Here is a 21119-nt window from a genome sequence, read left to right as displayed (position 1 = left end):
AGGAATAGTATAGATGATATTCTGTGTCCCAGGCAGAGCATGCTTAGCAAATACTACCTCCAGTAGAAAGCTCCACTTACAAACCAACCCAACAAGGCCTGTCTGGTTAATTCTTTCTATCCTGACTTCACTTGTCTGCACTCACCTTGAATCTTGGAGAAAGTGAGCACTGCAGATGCTGGTGATCAGACTGTGGTGCTGGAAAAGCACAGCCTGTCAGGCAGCATCCGAGGAGCAGGAGAATCGACGTTTTTGAGCATAAGCTCGTCATCATGAATCCTGATGAAGGGCTAATGCTCGAAATGTCGAATCTCCTGTTTCTCGGAAGCTGCCTGACCGGCTCACCTTGAATCTGCTGCTCCAGAACCTCCTGTAGTCCCAGCTGAAACTACCTTATGCCTCAGAGATTGGAGGGCATGTCTTCAGACCTGAGAAAGGTCAATCTGATCATGGCCTTGAGGGTTTAGTAAAGTTCCTTGCCACTTTCGGATGGTGAGTAGAGCCACCATGTAATAGCCTGGCCACAATTTATTTTAAGCATAAGTATTTCTTCAGTTGCCTTCACTGCTGTGTTTTCATTTCTTTACAGACAAGTATAAAAGAAGGATTTTTACTGAAGCAAACCAGCTCATTTCAACGTTGGAAAAGGAGATACTTCAAGCTGCGGGGAAGGACGCTTTATTATGCCAAGGATTCAAAGGTAAAAATAAGCAATCAAAAGTATCCAGCTTGTTGCCGTCATACTGATGTGTCTTGATCAACGATTTGGAAAATGAGTTCACCACATACTCTGCAAACTCCACCACTTGAAAAGAAAGATGCATGTTTCCGTACACCTGTTTGTGTCTGTTATCTCATCATTTCATCCCAATGCATTTGAAAGCTAATTAAATACTTCAGAAGTGTGGTCACCATTCTAATGTTGGAATTGCCGCACCTAATGTTGAAACAGCAACTTACACAACAGAGGAGCACCTGACCATGTTACTAGTAGGATTCCAAAACAGAAATTGCTGTTCAGAAGAAAGGTTACTAGACTTGAAACGTTATCTCTACTTTCCGCTGTAGCAGCGATTTCTGTTTTTATTCCTGGTTTCCAGCATTCAGAATTCTTTTTTTTACCAGTAGGATTGTTACTGATCAGTTTGCACAGAAGAAATCTTTTGCTTTTCTTTGAAACTGAGTTGTATTGACTGGAAGATGAAAAATTAAGGTACCTGCGCAAGTTTCTTTTTAAAACTTTTCAAAAACTTTGTGCTGAATGGCCTCCTCAGAATAGCAGTTAATCAGTATATTTATGTCAAACTCATTCTCAGATTCTTCAAGTGCTGGTTTTGTGTGTTCAAGTGGCACCCGCATTGACTAGTTGACAGCTCATTCAATATCTTTTGTACCACACACTGACTCACTGCTTTCCATTTTGCTTGTTTGTGGGCCTCCAACCTTTACTTAGTATTTGACACCTACTGTTCACAAAACCTCTGGCATATTGAGAAAATTACTGATCTGACACAAGAGCTTATTTAGTAAATAAAGACATGAAGATGTTGACTTCTGTGAATGAGCTTACTGAACAAGCTTCCATGTCACGATCCTTTGTTTGGGTTTAAATGTTTGCCTTTTCTTTCATTATCCTGTTTAAACAATATATTTGGAAGATTTGTACAGCTCATGCAAGTATTTTCATTAAGGATTTTTTTGACAAACCCTTTTGCACGATGGAGGTTAGAGTTGGGCACAGATGGGCCTTGGGACTCCGGGGATCTGTGGCACTTATGTAAGAAGTTTAAATTAATCTAGATTGCTAGTTTTACCTCGCCTAGATTGTTCTGTGTCCCAACAACAGTGCATCAGATGGCAAAACGCACAACTACATCAGTAATTTACTGATACTTACCAAAGTTCTTACACAGATGTATTTGAAGCTGAACAGCATGAAGAAAATCAACTGGAATCTCTCCATACTCCAGTAACTTCCCAATCCCTCCTGCCAGTGTGTACCCATTGCATGCCTTGACATAATGTGCCCTTGCCATCCCAGCAGTGTTCACCTACCCCTCATAAATACTGAACAGTGGAGGGGGTGAATAGTTGGAGTTGGAAGTGACGATGGGCATGGATGGGGTGTAAGTGTTGTAGGGAGAGGGATGATGGGAGAGGTGTTTTGGTGGGAAATTGACAGCGCCATGTAAAACCATCAAAGCTGATAAAGTGAGAAGAGCAGAATGGTGACTTAACGGTTAACACTGCTGCCTCTCACTGCCTGAGACCTGGGTTTGATTCCATCCTTGGGTGACTGTCTGTGTGGAGTTGGCACATTCTCCCCGTGTCTGTGAGGGTTTCGTCTAGGTGCTCTGGTTTCCTCCCACAGTCCAAACATGTGCACGTTAAGTAGATTGGCCGTGCTAAATTGCCCATAGTGTCCAGGAATGTGCAAGCTAGATGGATTAGCCATGGAAAATGCAGAGTTACAGGGATAGAGTGGGGGAGTAGGTTTGGGTGGGATGTTGTTTGGAGGGGCGGTGTGCAGTTGATGGACCAAATGCCCTGCTTTGATGCTATAGGAATTCTATGATTCTTAGGACAGATTTCAGGGAAGGTGTCGTTAGTTGATGATGAGTTAAAGTATTGTGATTTTGACGAGATTTATAATTGTAAATTGTTTGACTTTGTTCTTCTCTGCATCCCTGTTGGAGCCTGCATCACAATCTCAAAAAGCTCCAGGACAATTGTAAGTGGTTGGTTTACAATGCAGTCTGCATTGGATTCATCATTTCCAACATTGTCTTGAACATCTGGGCCAGACTTTGTTTGTACTATTGGTCAGGATCACGATGAGAATGTGCACAGTTTGTACCATCAGTCAGGGTCACAGTGAGATGTGTACACGGTTTGTACCATTGGTCAGGATCACAGTGAGATGTGTACACGGTTTGTGCCATTGGTCAGGATCACAGTGAGATGTGTACACGGTTTGTGCCATTGCTCAGGGTCACATTGAGATGTGTACATGGTTTGTACCATTGCTCAGGGTACAGTGAGATGTGTACATGGTTTGTGCTGTTGGTCAGGGTCACGGTGAAACGTGTACATGGTTTGTGCTGTTGTTCAGGGTCACGGTGAGATGTGTACATGGTTTGTACCGTTGCTCAGGGTCACTGTGAGATGTGTACATGGTTTGTGCTGTTGGTCAGGGTCACGGTGAAATGTGTACATGTTTGTACCATTGCTCAGGGTCACAGTGAGATGTGTACATGGTTTGTAACGTTGGTCAGAGTCACGGTGAAATGTGTACATGGTTTGTACCATTGCTCAGGGTCACAGTGAGATGTGTACATGGTTTGTGCCATTGCTCAGGGTCACATTGAGATGTGTACATGCTTTGTACCATTGCTCAGGGTACAGTGAGATGTGTACATGGTTTGTGCTGTTGGTCAGGGTCACGGTGAAACGTGTACATGGTTTGTGCTGTTGTTCAGGGTCACGGTGAGATGTGTACATGGTTTGTACCATTGCTCAGGGTCACAGTGAGATGTGTACATGGTTTGTAACGTTGGTCAGAGTCACGGTGAAATGTGTACATGGTTTGTACCATTGCTCAGGGTCACAGTGAGATGTGTACATGGTTTGTAACGTTGGTCAGAGTCACGGTGAAATGTGTACATGGTTTGTATTGTTGCTCAGGGTCATGGTGAAATGTGTACATGGTTTGTGCTGTTGGTCAGGGTCATGGTGAAATGTGTACAATGTTTGTACTCTTGGTCAGGGTCACGGCGAGATGTGTACACAATTTGTACCATTGCAAAGGGTCATGATAAGATGTGTACATAGTATTTCCCCTTGATCAGGATCACAATGAGATGTGTAAACAGATTGTACCGTTCATCAGGGTCACAGTGAGATGTGTACACGGTTTGTAGCATTGCTCAAGTTGACAGTGAGGTGTGTACGTGCTTTGTAGCAGAGGTCAGGGTCACAGTGAGATGTGTTCAAATTTTGTACCATTGGTCACGATCATGGCAAGAAGTGTATACAATGTGTACCATTGCTCAGGGTCATGATGAGATGTGTACATGGTTTTTACCCTTGATCAGGGTCACAATGAAATGTGTACATGGTTTGCACCATTGATCAGGGTAATGATGCGATGTTTACATGGTTTGTACCATTGGTCAGTATCACAATGAAATGTGTACATGGTTTGGACCATCAGTCAGGGTGACAGTGAAATGTGTACACAATTTGTACTGTTGGCCAGGGTCACAGTGAGATGTGTACCTAGTTTGTACCATTGGTCACGTCATGATGAGATGTGTGCATAGTTTGTACATTGGTCAGGGTCACGGTGAAATGTGTACATGGTTTGTAATGTTGGTCAGGGTCACGGTGAGATGTGTACGCGGTTTGTAATGTCGGTCAGGGTCACGGTGAAATATGTACATGGTTTGTACTCTTGTTCAGGGTCACGGTGAGATGTGTACATGGTTTGTACTGTTGGTCAGGGTCACAGTGAGATGTGTACATGGTTTGTACTGTTGGTCAGGGTCACAGTGAGATGTGTACATGGTTTGTACTGTTGGTCAGGGTCACAGTGAGATGTGTACATGGTTTGTACTCTTGGTCAGGGTCACGGTGAGATGTGTACATGGTTTGTACTCTTGGTCAGAGTCACGGTGAGATGTGTACATGGTTTGTACTCTTGGTCAGGGTCACGGTGAGATGTGTACATGGTTTGTACTCTTGGTCAGGGTCACGGTGAAATGTGTACAGTTGTATCATTGGTTGCAGCCGCGATGAGATGTGTACATAGTTTTTGCCGTCGATCAGGGTCACTGTGATATGTGCACACATTTTGTACTGTCAGTCAGGGTCACGCTGAGATGTATACACAGTATGTACCGTCAGTCAGGGTCATGGTGAGATGTGTACACTGTTTGTTCAATTCATCAGGGTCACAGTGAGCTGCTGGTTGTGACAGGCTGACCTTTAATGGTGTGAATAGTTACTTGAGCAATTTCATGGTGCTATTACAGCATAGATCCATTGATCAGAGATGTTGCTCATTTCTGTGCAATAGCTGTTACCTGTTAAATTTGTGGCATATAGTTTTATCGGAGGCTGGTTACCCGTGAGTTTGAGAAAGGTTGACTGTGAAAGTTGATCCAAAAGAATCAGTCTTGCGCTAATAATGAGGTCACTTGTGGACTGCCAGAGATATGAGCTAAGCTACTGAAGTCACCAGAAGGCACTTGTATTACAGTATCTGTAAACTCACCCTATTTGATGATGATTATTATTGACAAATTCTAACTCCTGTCACTTTGAGTGTCAGTGATTTTGCAATTGTGAAAGGACCGGTTTAATCTAAGTGGAAAGCCTTACATTTCACAATTTTTTCAAAGTGCTTTACGGCCCATAAACTGATTTTGATGTGTCATCTGTACTACAGCGTGAGAAATGCGACACTTTATACACAGCACAATCCCATAAACAGCACCATAATAATGACTTCATAATCTGATTTTATTGGTTTTGTTTGAGGGTTAGAAGTTCATCAGCACACTGGCCAGAACTCGTCTTTTTTAAAAAATTTTTTTAATGCTGTGTTGCAGGAACTTTCTTCATTTGAGAGATCAGGCAGTGTAAGGTTTGCAATGATAGAGGAGCACACAAACATTAGCAGGAGTAAGCCACTTGATTTTCCGAGCTTGCTCTGCCCTTCACTGGGTTTGTGGCTGATTTGGTTGTAATTGCAAGTCTGTTTTCCTTTCTGCTCATCATTAACCTCAGATTTGAATAAATTAAATGATTCCACCACTCTCTGAGGAAGAGAATTGCACAAATTTGCTGCATTTTGGGAAAGCAAATCTTAGCAGGATTTATACACTTAATGGTAAGGTCCTAGGGAGTGTTGCTGAACAAAGAGACCTTGGAGTGCTGATTCATAGCTCCTTGAGTATGGAGTCACACGTAGATAGGATAGTGAAGAAGGCGTTTGGTATGCTTTCCTTTATTGGTCAGAATATTGAGTACAGGAGTTAGGAGGTCATGTTGCGGCTGTACAGGACACTGTTGGAATATTACGTGCAATTCTGGTCTCTTTCCTATCGGAAAGATGTTGTGAAACTTGAAAGGGTTCAGAAAAGATTTACAAGGATGTTGCCAGGTTTGGAGGATCTGAGCTACAGGGAGAGGCTGAACAGGCTGGAGCTGTTTTCCCTGGAGCATCGGAGGCTGAGGGGTGTCCTTGTAGAGGTTTACAAAATTATAAGAGGCATGGATAGGATAAATAGACAGTCTTTTCCCTGGGGTTGGGGAGTCCAGAACTAGAGGGCATAGGTTTAGTGTGAGAGGGGAAAGATATAAAAGAGACCTAAGGGGCAACTTTTTCACGCAGAGGGTGGTACGTGTATGGAATGAGCTACCAGAACATGTGGTGGAGGCTGGTACATTTGCAACATTTAAGAGGCATTTGGATGGGTATATGAATAGGAAGGGTTTGGAGGGATATGGGCCTGGCGCTGGCAGGTGGGACCAAATTGGGTTGGGATATCTGGTCGGCATAGACAGGTTGGACCGAAGGGTCTGTTTCCATGCTGTACATCTCTATGACTCTATCTCCGTTTTAAAACAATTAATATAGTGACATCAATACGAGCAGGATAGTACGTTATCTAAAGTAATGAGGCAGTAAGTACAAAAGATTAAGGCTTTCACAGCATTATGTGACCACGATATCTGCACTGATCTGATTGCCTACATTCCAATCCCTTTCACCCATATGTAGCCATGCTTTCAAGATTGAGAGAGAATATGATTGCGTTATCCAGTCACTGCCTGGATAGCTTGGTAGATTAAGTCTGTAAGTTAGATGGCTGAGCTGGAAGGCTTGTTTTCAGATGTTTTGTCACCATGACTAGGTAACATCATCAGTGAGAGTCTCCAGTGAAGCGCTGGGGGTATGTCCCGCCTCTCTATTTATAGGTCTTGGTTTCTTAAGGTGGGTGATGTCACTTCCAGTTCTTTTTTTCAAGAGAAGGTTGATAGGATCTAAATCGATGTGTTTATTGGTGGAGTTCTGGTTAGAATCCCATACCTCTAAGAATTCTTGTGCATGTCTTTGTTGCGCCCCTCCTAGGATATGTGTGTTGTCCCAGTCAAAATGATGCCCTTCTTTGTCTATATGTATGGGAACCAGTTATAGTGGGTTGTGTCTTTTGGTGGCTAGTTGATATTCATGTATTCTGGTGACAAGTTTCCTGCCTGCACAAATCAACCACACCGCCCTGTGGCCCAACATTTCAACTCCCCCTCCCACTCTTCCAAGGACATGGAGGTCCTGGGCCTCCTTCACCGTCGCTCCCTCATCACCAGATGCCTGGAGGAAGAACGCCTCATCTTCCGCCTCGGAACACTTCCCGCCTCAGGCGACTGACTGTGTGGAGTTTGCACGTTCTCCCCGTGTCTGCGTGGGTTTCCTCCGGGTGCTCCGGTTTCCTCCCACACTCCAAAGATGTGCAGGTCAGGTGAATTGGCCATGCTAAATTGCCCGTAGTGTTAGGTAAGGGGTAGATGTAGATGTAGGGGTATGGGTGGGTTACGCTTCGGCGGGGCGGTGTGGACTTGTTGGGCCGAAGGGCCTGTTTCCACACTGTAAGTAATCTAATCAAAAACCCCAGGGCATCAATGTGGACTTCAACAGTTTCCTCATTTCCCCTTCCCCCACCTCACCCTAGTTCCAAACTTCCAGCTCAGCACTGTCTCCATGACTTGTCCTACCTGCCTGTCTTCTTTTCCACCTATCCACTCCACCCTCCCCCCGCCCCTGACCTACCACCTTCATCCCCTTCCCCACTCACCTATTGTACTCTCTGCTACTTTCTCCCCACCCCCACCCTCCTCTCACTTATCTCTCCACCCATCAGGCAATCTGCCTGTATGCAAGGTTTGTGAAGGTTTGTAGCTCAGGTTGAGGTTTAGGATGTAGGTTTGCTCACTGATCTGTAGGTTTGATATCCAGACGTTTCATTACCTGGCTAGGTCTAAATCTCTGCCTGTATTCCTGATGAAGGACTTTTGTCTGAAACGTCGATTTTGCCGCTCCTCGGATGCTGCCTGAACTGCTGTGCTTTTCAAGCACCACTCTAATCTAGACCCTGTCTGATGTAATGCTTTTTACAGTTCTTGCATGGTATCTTGTAAATGACGATAGATTTGCTGGTAGTATCTAATGGATCCTTTTAGTTTCATTAATCGCTGTTTAAGTGTGTTGGTAGGTTTGTTGGCTACCATGATGCCAAGGGGTCTGAGTAGTCTGGAAATAATTTCTGATATGTCTTTAAAGTAAGGAAATGTGGCTATAGTTTTTGGTTGCTTTTGTCTGTTTGTTTGGAATTGTTTCTGAAGAATCTGCGGATTGTGTTTATTGGGTACCGGTTTTTCTTGAAATTTTCTTTGGAGATTCTCACCCGAAGAGTTACCAAGCTTCATCAAAATGCCATAAGACATAGGAGCAGAATTAGGCCATTCAGCCTATCGAGTCTGCTCCGCAATTCGATCACGGCCGATATGTTTCTCAGTCTCATTCTCCTGCCTTCTTCTTATAACACTTCATCCCCTTACTAATCCAGAACCTACTTATCCCTGCCTTATATGCACTTGATCACTTGGCCTCCACAGCCTTCTGTGGCAATGAGTTCCACAGATTGACCACGCTTTGGCTGAAGAAATTTCTTCTCTTCTCCATTTTAAAGAATCATCCCTCCACTCTGAGGCCGTACCTAGTTTTCCCACTGTTGGAAGCATCTTCTCCACTTCCACTCTACACAGGCCTCTCAATATTCTGTAAGTTTCAATAAGAGCCCCCTCGCTCTTCTAAATTCCATCAAGTACAGACTCCAACTGTTTCTCATGGGACAAGCCCCTCATCCCTGGGATCATTCTTGTAAACCTCTTTGGAACTCCCTCCAGTGCCAACACACTTTCTTTCGATATGGGCCCAAACTGTTTACAGTATTCCAAATTAGGTCATACAGCCTCAGCTTTGCATTTCTCTTGCTTTATTGTGGCCTTTTGAAATGAATGATAACATTGCATTTGCCTTCCTAACTGCCGGCTGAACCTTTATGTTAATAATATGTTGTACAACCTTGTGGAGGAACAGGAAGAAAAATTCAGGTAACAACATAGGCAGCATGTTTTTGCTTAGCTTACTTAGACTATTCAGAAGTAATGCCAGTGAAGTCTAGGTGGTGTTCAAGTCAGATGACCCTGATCTTTACAGGAAATCCAGATATGACCTTGAAAGGCCAATAGAGATGCCAAGAGACAATGCTGAACTAAGCTAGTGACCCAAACTAACCACATGGACACCTGTTGCTTGTGGCAAAGCTTGTACGACATAACGGGTTACAAAGTGGAGCAGAACAGACTAGCAGACAAAAATACATCCTTCCTTGATGTGCACAATGCATTTTACGTTCATTTCGAACAGAAGGCTAGTGTAACGGTGTCACCTCACAGCCTCAGATGCACCTGTTCCCTCAGTCACTGCTGCAGCCATCAGATCGGCCTTTTTGAGAGTGAACACATGGAAAGCGAGTGGCCCAAATGGAGTCCCTGGTACTGCACTCAGGTCGTGCACGGACCAGCTGACAGGAGTCTTTGCTGACATCTTTAATCTGTCCTTACTATGATCTGAAGCCCCCACCTACTTCAAGAAGACCACCACCATCATCTCTGCACCAAAGAAAACTCATGCAGCATGCCTCAATGACTGCCGCCCGGGAGCTGTGACCTCCATAATTGTGAAGTGCTTTGAGAGGTTCGTGATGGCTCATTTCTGCTCTCGCCTCCTAGCCTGCCTTGAACCCTTGCAATTTGTTTACGGTCGCAGCAGGTCCACCACAGACGCGATCTCCCTCGTCCATTGCTCATCCCTGGAGTATCTGGATAACATAGCTATTTACATCAGACTCCTACTCATTGATTACAGCTCCACCTTTGACATTATAATTCCAACCAAACTAATCTCCAAACTCTGAGACCTAGGTCTTTACTCCATGCTCTGCAACTGGATCCTTGACTTTCTGACCCACAGACTGCAATCACTGAGAGTAGGCAACAGCACCATGTCCACGACGATCCTCAACACTAGTGCCAGGTACGATTGCATACTCGACCCCTTACTGCACACCCTGTGCACTCATGACTCTGTGGCTAAATTTCATCCTAACACCATCTCCAAGTTCGCTGACGACACCACTGTTGTAGGCCAGATCTCAAACAATGTGACAGTATACAGGAAAGAATCACTGCTTGGTGGTGTGGTGTAAAGATAACAATCTCACCTTCAATGTCAGCAAAGCAAAAGAGCTGGTCATTGACTTCAGGAAGCAAGGTGGAAGGCTTGCCCCTGTCTCTACATCATAGGAGCTGAGGTGGAGATGGTTGAGAGCGTCAAGTTCCGAGGAGTGATGACCATCGAAAATCTGACCTTGTCCACCCATGCTGATGATATGGTCAAGAAAGTGCGATGCTTCTACTTCCTCAGGAGGCTAAGGAAATTCAGCACGTCTGTAAAGATTTATCGATTTTTGTAGGTGCGCCACAGGAAGCATTCCATCTGGGTGCATCACAGCCAGGTATGGCAACTGCTCTGCGCAGGAATGTAAGAAACTGCAGAGGGTTGTGAACACAGCACAGTCCATCATGCAAGCCAACCTTCCATCCATTGACTTCATCTATATTTTTTGCTGCCTTAGAAAAGCAGCAAACATAATCAAAGACCCATTGCACCCCAATTATAATCTCTTCCAACCTCTTCCGTCAGACAGAGATGCAAAAGCTTTAACACAGGTACCAACAGGTTCAAGAAAAGCTTCTTCCTGGTTATTGTTAAACTTCTGAAAGGACTTCACGTTTTAAACTTAACGTTGACCTCGCTGTTTGTCCACCTTCTCTGCAGCTGTGCATTGTATTCTCTGATCTGTTAGCCTTATGCACTTTTATCTGGTGTGATCTGCCTGTACTGCATCCAAAACTAAAGTTTTCACTGTATATGTAACATTAATAAATCAAATCAAAGGAGAAAAGAACCTTATCACACCTCTCCATTCAATAAAAGTTCAACACTTCTTTCCTTTTCTGTATCACTGAACATCTTGTCATTCTTTTCCTAACATTATGATCCTGTTGAAGACCATTAATGCTAAAAGAGCAATCTATTCACCCCACAATTCTTTGGCAAGATAATGCCACAATATCTCATGTGTTAAGCAAAATAAAACTCGTATATGTGAATTAAATGAAGCAATCACTATTAACGCACATAAACATATGTTCTGAACTTAATTCTACTTTTTCTTCTCCCACCTCCATTTGAGTTTTTTTAATACATAACAGAGACCCAGGTTCATTTCCACCCTCAAGTGACTGTTTGCATGGATTTTGCACATTCTCCTGGTGCCTGTGTGGGTTTCCTCCGGCTTTAGTTTCCTTCCACAATCCAAAGATGTGCAGGTTAGATGAATTGGCCATGCTAAATTGCTCATAATGTCCAGGGATGATGTATAAATTAATTGGATTAGCCATGGGGAATGCAGGGTTATATGGGTAGGATAGAGATGTGGGTCTAGGTGGGCTGCTCTTAAAAGGGATTTGATAGAGTTCCACAATGTAGGGATTCTATTAATAAATCTCTGCTTGGGTCCCAGTAATCTCCTCTCTTGCCTCCCATTGCAGCCTGGGATACATTGCTTTAGGTGCTAGGGATTTATGCACCTGTATGCTCTCTGAAATATCTAATACTTCCTCCTTAATGTATTCTAGACCTCACCATCCCAAGTGAAATGCCTGACTATAATATTGTGAACACAACTAGGGACATATTTTTAAGGTGAGAGAGAAAAGAAAATTAAAAAAAATATATGAGGGGCAACATGAGTGGTTCATGTGTAGAATGAACGTCCAGAGGATGTGGTATGGAGGATGCAAGTACAGTTAAAACATTTAAAAGCCATTTGGATCAGTACATGAAAACAGAATGTTTGGCAGGATAGGAGTTAGTTTCATTTGGGATTTTGGTCAGCATGGACTTGTTGGATCAAAGAGACTGTTTCTGTGCCATACGATCATGACTCTACTCATTTATGGGCTCACCCATGTCCACTGGCTCCATGCACAGATTGCCCCTGCAGTATCTTAATAAGTCCCACTCTTTTCTTCATAATCCTCTTACTCTTCATACATTTATAAAAAGTCTTGAAGTTTGGCCACTCCAGCCAAAAGCAATCACCTAACTATTCTAATCCCACATTCCAGTCCTTGACTCATGGCCTTGTTTGGCTTGGCATCACAAGTCCATGTCTACGTACTTTGACAGTTCAATTTTTTTTGTGTGATTTAGCCAATAATTTGAATACTCAATTTTCTTTTATCTTTGTTCTCCGTATTTGAGTACCGCTGGCTAGGCCAACATTTGTTGCCTACCCTGAGTTGTCCAGAAGGCAGTTAAGAGCCGACCATATTGCTGTGGCTCTGGAGTCACCTCGAGGCCAGACCAAGTGAGGATGGCAGCTTTCTTCCCTAAACGACATGAGACAACCAGATGAGCTTTTGTGGTCAACACTGGACTGTTAGTGCCAGCTTTCTTTCTGCTGAATTTGCCATGGCAGCATTCAAACCCAGGCCTCTGGGACATCAGCTTAGTCTCTGGATTAATAGTCTTGTGATAATATCACCACACCTTTGCCTCCCACCTCTGAGCTAAGAAGCCTGAGTTCAAAGCGCACCTGCTCAGAGGTGTGTAATAACATTTCTGAACAGGTTGATTCGAAAATATCCAAAACTGAAAGTTACAAGAAGTGAAATCTTGTTGGGAGTTCCAACATTTGGGGATGCTTTGGTGGATTTGATTATTTTGGTTTACAGATCCCTGTGGGGAATCATACCACCATGATGGCGAACACTGGCTAATCTATGCTGATCAAAGGATGCAGGTGCTACTTGTTCTGCACCTTCTCCTTGATGAAAAGGCCTATTTAAGTGTCGTGCAATACGTATGCATGATGTGGCTATCATAGTTCTGTTGTTAGTTAAACAGATCCAAAACATTTGAGCAGCTAAGTGTCATCCACGAGAAAGCAGCCTGTTTGAATGGCATCCTATTCACTACCTTAAACATTCATTTCCTCTAATATCAGTGCTGAGTGCAGTAGTTCTATTGTGAATTCACAGTATCAACTCACCAAGACACTTTCCAAACCTGCAACCCCTCACCTCAAAGCACAAGGGCAGCAAGTGCATGGAAACACCACCAACTGCAAGTTCTTCTCCAAGCGACATACCTATCCTCACATGGAGGTGTATCTCGATTCCTCCCACTGTCGCTGAGTCAAAATCCTGAATCTCTTCCTAACAGCACTTGGGTTGTACTTGCAGTATATGGACAACTGTGGTTTAAGAAGGCAGTTCATCACCACCACCTCAAGGGAAATTATGGGTGGCTAATAATCACTGTCCTTGCCAGCAACATCCACATAGCATGAACAACGTTTTTTCAACAAAAGTTTTTGGGGTGAGGTGTGAGGCATTCAGCAACCCTTTGAAGGGTTGAGTCCTCATTGATGGAGATTGTGGTTAGGTTGTTGCTATTGTGGTGAATTGAGCAGTGGATAAGCTGACTGGAGCAACTGGTGTCATTTTGAAGATGATCTTGTTCACCTTGACAACCGGTGTGTATTATTAAAGTTGGTCCTATACTGCATCGAAGTTCTTTGCCAACATTTTTCGCACTGATCTTCAGTTGTGCTTGTTCCCACTGCTTCCTAAGCATTTGTCTGGATGCTTCCTGGTGACACAGGATATTTTTCTTCCATTTCCAATGCATTGTCTGAAAGTCCTGGTGCTCACACTCATTCATGTTCAGCCATTTCTCAAAGAATTGGAGCACAGATTAATTTTTCAAATCACTCCCATCGTGTCTTGCAGTCATTATGAACCTCTAGTTTAAGAGCTAGCTTTTAAGTAGTGCTGGACGCTTATGATTGGGCTCCCTGCTAGTGGTTGAAACCAGTGAACATTGCAGGTAGTTCTGACTGCATGTAGAAATTATTTAAAATAGCAGGCAACTTTAATGTAATGCACTACCTGCAGCAAAATGAACAGACATGGGTAAATGGAAATCATGAACCCATGTCTATTTTCAGGAGTTAGCCAGTTTTTCCCTGAATTGTTTTCAACCAAGTGCTGCAACTGGAACAGGCCAGAGGTGACATGAACAAAAAGAATGCTGTGAGAGCAAGAGTGATTAAATGACAAAAGTGAGTGGTAATGGACAAGTAAAGGAATGAAAGATTAGATTAGATTACGTTACAGTGTGGAAACAGGCCCTTCGGCCCAACAAGTCCACACCGACCCGCCGAAGCGCAACCCATACCCCTACCTTTACCCCTTACCTAACACTACGGGCAATTTAGCATGGGCAATTCACCTAACCTGCACATCTTTGGACTGTGGGAGGAAACCGGAGCACCCGGAGGAAACCCACACAGACACGGGGAGAATGTGCAAACTCCACACAGTCAGTCGCCTGAGGCGGGAATTGAACCTGGGTCTCTGGTGCTGTGAGGCAGCAGTGCTAACCACTGTGCCACCGTGCCGCCCAAAAGGTGCTAGCTGTGCTGTAAGTGTTTACTCGAGTACACGGGACTTCGGACAATGTGGTAAAATAGAGGCCATGGCCCTTGAATATGGTAGGAGGAAGGACCCTGAATGTTATATACTGATAGAGGAATTCCAACACTATTTTCACTCATCAGCTCATACCTCCTACATTCCCACTGATTCTTATGTTAGCAGAGCTTTTCAGAACCATACTGTCTCAACAAAAATACAAGCAGTAAGTTGTAAAATAAAAACAACACTTTTCCCTCAGGGCATAGAGGACTCAGGTTGCCAAAGTGAAGGTGGGCAAATGACACTAATAAGGTAAAAACAATAAGGTAAAAATAATAACTGCAGATGCTGGAAACCAAATTCTGGATTAGTGGTGCTGGAAGAGCACAGCAGTTCAGGCAGCATCCAACGAGCAGTGAAATCGACGTTTCGGGCAAAAGCCCTTCATCAGGAATAAAGGCGGTGAGCCTGAAGCGTGGAGAGATGAGCTAGAGGAAGGTGGGGGTGGGGAGAGAGTAGCATAGAGTACAATGGGTGAGTGGGGGAGGGGATGAAGGTGATAGGTCAGGGAGGGGAGGGTGGAGTGGATAGGTGGAAAAAGAGCTAGGCAGGTTGGACAAGTCCGGACAAGTCAAGGGGACAGTGCTGAACTAGAAGTTTGAGACTAGGATGAGCTGGGGGAAGGGGAAATGAGGAAGCTGTTGAAGTCCACATTGATGCCCTGGGGTTGAAGTGTTCCGAGGCGGAAGATGAGGCGTTCTTCCTCCAGGCGTCTGGTGGTGAGGGAGCGGCGGTGAAGGAGGCCCAGGACCTCCATGTCCTCAGCAGAGTGGGAGGAGGAGTTGAAATGTTTGGCCACGGGGCGGTTTATTTGATTGGTGCGGGTGTCTCGGAGGTGTTCCCTAAAGCGCTCTGCTAGGAGGCGCCCAGTCTCCCCAATGTAGAGGAGACCACATCGGGAGCAACGGATACAATAAATGATATTAGTGGATGTGCAGGTAAAACTTTTGATGGATGTGGAAGGCTCCTTTAGGGCCTTGGATAGAGGTGAGGGAGGAGGTGTGGACGCAGGTTTTACAGTTCCTGCAGTGGCAGGGGAAAGTGCCAGAATGGGAGGGTGGGTCGTAGGGGGGTGTGGACCTGACCAGGTAGTCACGGAGGGAACGGTCTTTGCAGAAGGCGGAAAGGGGTGGGGAGGGAAATATATCCCTGGTGGTGGGGTCTTTTTGGAAGTGTAGAGGTTTGGATATCCATGGTGAAGATGAGGTGTTGGGGGCCGGGGAAACGGAAGTCTTGGAGGAGTAGAGGGCGTGGGTGGTGTCTCGAATGTATGTGGGGAGGGCTTTTGCCCGAAATGTCGATTTTGCTGCTCGTTGGATGCTGCCTGAACTGCTGTGCTCTTCGAGCACCACTAATCCAAATGACAATAATAGTCTGGCATCTCATCTTTGCTTGGCAAACTAAGGGTGATCTGACAAGGTAGAGAAAAATAAGATAAAAATTTTCTGCAGACGTGGTGCCCAGATTCTCGTACCTTTACATAAAGTTGAAGTTAATGAAATTGAGTGTAAATTATTGACCCTGTTGAGGATATTGGCAGAGTATAGGAGTCAGTGAGTGGGGCTAATGAACAGGAACTCTGGCACCAGATGACATGTGCTGTCCCACAGGCTCTGTGATGTGGTCTCAACTATTGAATGTATTAGTTAATAATTTAAATGATAGATGGTATTGATTTAGGTGATAGAAAACTAAATAACCAAGATTAGTCATAGGGGACTGGACGATTGCAAATGTGATGCAATTGTTTAAGAAAGGCAAAGGATAGCCCAAGAGACTACAACTTGACAATGGGAAAAATGATGGATGCCATAATATGGGATAAGTATACTCTTGGAGAAAAATAAGTTAATACCAGATAGTCAACATGGCTTTGTCAAAGGCAGATCATGTTTGACAAGTTTAATTAAGTTCTTTGATAAGGTGACGGATAGTGGGTGAAGGTGGGTGTTGTACATTTACACTTTCAGAAAACATTGGATACAGTGCCATGTGGTAGGCTGGTTGGCAAATGTTTGGGATTGATCGGTTCTTGGCAGTATGGATGAGAAGTTAGCTAAAAGGTAGGAAACAGAAGGTAGACATAGATGAGCATTTTACAGACTGGAGATGATGTGAAAGTGATGTTCCTCAGGGATCAGTGTTGGGACCCTTGCTTTTTCTGATTTACATAAATGATTTGGAGATGGGTTTGAGGACAAAATCTCTAAATACGCAGATGATACTAAGCTAGAGAGAATAGTGAATTGTGAGGATGATGCTGAGCGACTTGAGCAGGACATTAACAAGTCGGCCAAATGGGCAGACACCTGGCAGCTTCACTTCAATGCAGAGAAATGTGCGGTAATGCATTTTGGTAGAAGAAACATGGAGCGACAATCCAGGCACAATGGTACAACTTTGAGGGGAGTATAGGAGCGGGGGGACCTTGATGTTCAAGTGCATAATTTTATGAATGACCAGACAAGTTGAAACAGTTGTTAAGAAAACTTCCAGGATTCTTGGCTTTATAAATAGAGGCATGGAGTGTAAAAGCAAAGAAGTGATACTATACCTCTCCAAGGTATCGGTCAGATCACATTTGGAATATTGTGTTCACTTCTGGGCACCTTATTTCACAAAGAATATTCAAGCCCTGGAGATTTAATAGAATGATACCAAGAATGAGGGATTGTAGAGTCAAGGAAAGATTAGAGGAATTATTCTCCTTGAAGCAGAGAAGATATTGACGTGTTCAAAATTATGAACAATTTTGACAGAGTAGTAAACAAGGACGTTCTGTTTCCACTGGTAAGTATGTCAGTAACTAGGGGCCACAATTTCAAGATTGAGACGATGGATAGATCAGCCATGATCTTAATGAATGGCAGAGCAGGCTTGATGGGCCAAATGGCCTAATCCTGCTTCTATCACTGTGAACCTATGTGGAACCTTATCAAAAGCCTTACTGAAATCCATACAGACTTTGTCTACCATCCAAACTTCCTAACTTCATCAACGAACTTGAACAAATTTGTGAGGCATGATCTCCCATGCACAAAGCCATGCTGACTATTCCTAATCAAACCCTATCTTTTCAAACACTTGTATATTTTATCTATCACAATATTCTCAACTAACTTACCCACCACAGATGTTAAGCTTACTGGTCTGTAGTTCCCAGGTTTTTCTTTGCATCCCTTCTTGAATAAGGACACAACACTTGCTACCCTCCAGCCTTCTGGCACCTCACCTGTGGCTAACAATGATGCAAAAAGATCAGATAACGACCCTGCAATTTTTTCTCGGGCTTTTTGCAGTGTTCTTGGAAATATCTGGTTAGACCAGGAGATTTATCTACCTTCATGTATTCTAATACGTCCAACAACTCTTCTACTGTGATATGGACTGTCCCCAAGATATGACCACTAACTTCCCCAAGTTCCCAAGTCTTCATGTCTTTCTCCACAGTAAACACAGAGGAGAAATATTCATTGAGGACCCTGCCCATCTCCTGCGGTTCTACACCTACACGTCCACTTTGGTCCTTGAGGTGTCGTATTGTCTCTCTAGTTATTATTTTTCCTTTAATATAGTTAAAGTACTTCTTTGGATTCACCTAATCTTCTCAGCCAAGGCTATCTTGTGCCCCCTTTTTGCCCTCCTGACTTCTTTCTTCAGTAAACTCCTGTATCCCTGAAATACCTCTAGTGGTTCCCTTGATCCCAGCTGCCTGTACCTAAGCCATGTCTCCTATTTTCTGGTCAAAGCCTGAATATCTCATGTTATCTGGGCTTTTCTATTCTTGCCAACCTTGCCCTTCACCCGCACATGAATATGTCAACCTTAATATCTAGCTATTCCACTTTTAAAGGCCTACCACTTGCTGGAGGTCCCTTTGCCAGCAAATAAATTAATCCAATCAACCCCTGCAAGCTCCAATATAATTCTGTCAAAATCTGCCCTGCCCCAATTTAGAATTTGAACCTGTGGACCAGTTTTGTACTTCTCCATAACTATTTTAAAATTAATGGAACTATGGTCACTGGTCCCAAAGGGTTCCCCCGTCACCATGGTCACTTGTCCTGCCCTAATTCCCAAGAGTCAATCCCTTCCCGAGTAGGACTCTATATACTGCTCAAGGAAACTTTCCTGAACGCACTTAGCAAATTTTACCCCATCTAAGCCCTTAACGCTATGGCAGTCCAGTCTATATTAGGAAAATTAAAATCCCCTACTATGACAATCGTATTGCTCCTGCAAGTCTCCCCAGTTTCCCTGCAAATTTATTCCTCTAATTCCCATTTTTGGCAGTCCTTTCTCTTAGAGCATCTTCAACAAATGATCAGCAAGTTATCACTTCTATATCTCCACTGTTGTTCAATTGTACAATGTTTACGATGTGTATTCACTTTAAAATAATTATTGAATATTCATGCCAAATGTATACCCTGTGTCACAGATAACTGAAAGGAAACCAAAAGAACTGCAAATACAACAAATCAGATAGAAAAGCAGATATTGCAATAAAATCATAGAATCATAGAATCCCTACAGTGTGGAAACAGGCAATTTGGCCCAACAAGTTTACACCGACTCTCTGAAGAGTAACCCACCCAGACCCATTCCCTGACCCTACATTTCCCCGACTAATGCACTAAACCCAGGCATCCCTGGAGACTATGGGCAATTTAGCATGGTCAATTCACTTAACCTGCACATCTTTGGAATGTGGGAGGAAACCCACGCAGGCACAGAAAGTACCAATTCCACACAGTTGTCCAAGGCTGGAATCAAATCTGGATCCCTGGCGCTGTGAGGCAGCAGTGCTAACCACTGAGAAAGCTCAGCAAGTCTAGCAGCACCTTTGAAGCGAAGATGCTTCTCTTCACAGCTGCTGACAGACTTGCTGAGCTTTTCCAGATAATTGAAGGGATTTACTTTTGTAATCTAAGCAAATCAGACACCCAGTAGTTGGGTGATAGTTAGTTTTGGACAATTCTCATAGTCCAATCATAGCACTCAAGACCAGTGAACCATAGCTAATATTTTAACAGTAATGGTATTAACCTTGTTTACCAGTCAATGCTGTACAAATCAAAGCTTGATAATTTGGTTAGATCACACTTGGAGCATTGTGGGTCTTCATAAATGCAAAAAGAATGATAAGTAATGGTATTGAAAAATGTGTAATTTTCCTGAAGGATGATACCACAATTGAGAAGTGAGCTATCAGAGAAGACTGGAAAGGTGGTTGTTCTATTCTTTAGAAAGGATGAGGATTGCTGTAATAGAGGTTCATAAAATTGCAAAGGAGATGTATCAGATAAACGTAGAGAAATACCACTCCTTGTTAGAGAGTCGTCTTAAATGGAACATAACTTACTTAGAAATTGAGCTATGGGTTCTCCACTCAGCATGTTTAGAATGTAAAATTAGCTGTCACATCGAGTAATTAAAGAAAATACTATAAATACACTTTAGGCAAATTGGATAGCCATGCACGAGGGTGAAAGGAAGGGAAGGCTGTGTTGCCAGATTGGGATGAAGGAGACTAAGAGAAATCTTGTGAGGTAGGTAAATATTGTGATAGAACAACTTGTTCCTATGCTTTAAATCTGAAATACTTCAGAATGTAATTTGCTGCTCTGGTCCTGAACAGTTAAATCTGGGATGGTTAAACCATATGCTTCCCAGCATCCAAAGAATTTAGGAGTGTGGTTATGTTGACAAACATGTCACATCGTTGATTATTGGATAATGAAGTTACTTTAAAAAATGTTTCTTAAAAATGTGTAAGTAGAGAAAAGGATGTGACTGATAAATCAGCTCCAAGATGATCAAGGCTTGATATATTGTGTGAAAGCAAACAAGTTTGCTGCAGGTGAACACTGAACACATCTTCCAGTTCATTAAATGCCTTGATCTCCCCGAAAACCTTCCCCAGAAACTGATACTTTGTGTGCTGTGTGTTTTGGTTGATGCTATGGAGCTGAAAATGTGTTGCTGGAAAAGCGCAGCAGGTCAGGCAGCATCCAAGGAGCAGGAGAATCGACGTTTCGGGCATGAGCCCTTCTTCAGGAATCTTTCCTGTTCCTTGGATGCTGCCTGACCTGCTGTGCTTTTCCAGCAACACATTTTCAGCTCTGATCTCCAGCATCTGCAGTCCTCACTTTCTCCTTGATGCTATGGACCCCACTTTGCCACTGCTAATTCCAATTTCCTTTTACCATATTTTTATTCTTCTATTTTATCTCTCTCCTTTTGCATGCTTCCCTTCATTTCTGCCCTCTCAGATACTCCATCCACCCAAATTCCTACCCTAACCTTTCAACACTCTTCAACCTTCCTACTATCCGGTCACTGTCCCTCTGAGTCTTTCATGGCATCTTCCAAAGGGCCCA

General features: G+C 43.6%; 1 protein-coding gene across 7 annotated transcripts in view; it reads left to right on the top strand.

Moving 5' to 3' along the window:
• The window catches only part of dgkh (diacylglycerol kinase, eta), a 569987-nt gene that overhangs the window by 214699 nt on the left and 334169 nt on the right, over positions 1-21119 (top strand). For all 7 annotated transcript variants that reach the window (XR_011962527.1, XM_072584802.1, XM_072584800.1 and 4 more), the window contains one exon: positions 590-700. Coding sequence is in view for 6 of the 7 variants with exons in the window: in XM_072584802.1 (XP_072440903.1) it covers positions 590-700 (111 nt within the window). In the remaining variant the exon portion in view is untranslated. The remainder of the gene's footprint in view (positions 1-589; positions 701-21119) is intronic.

Source organism: Chiloscyllium punctatum, chromosome 15 (genome assembly GCF_047496795.1).
Source record: "Chiloscyllium punctatum isolate Juve2018m chromosome 15, sChiPun1.3, whole genome shotgun sequence".
NCBI classification, from domain to species: domain Eukaryota; kingdom Metazoa; phylum Chordata; class Chondrichthyes; order Orectolobiformes; family Hemiscylliidae; genus Chiloscyllium; species Chiloscyllium punctatum.
This window is presented reverse-complemented; position numbering and strand designations above follow the sequence as displayed.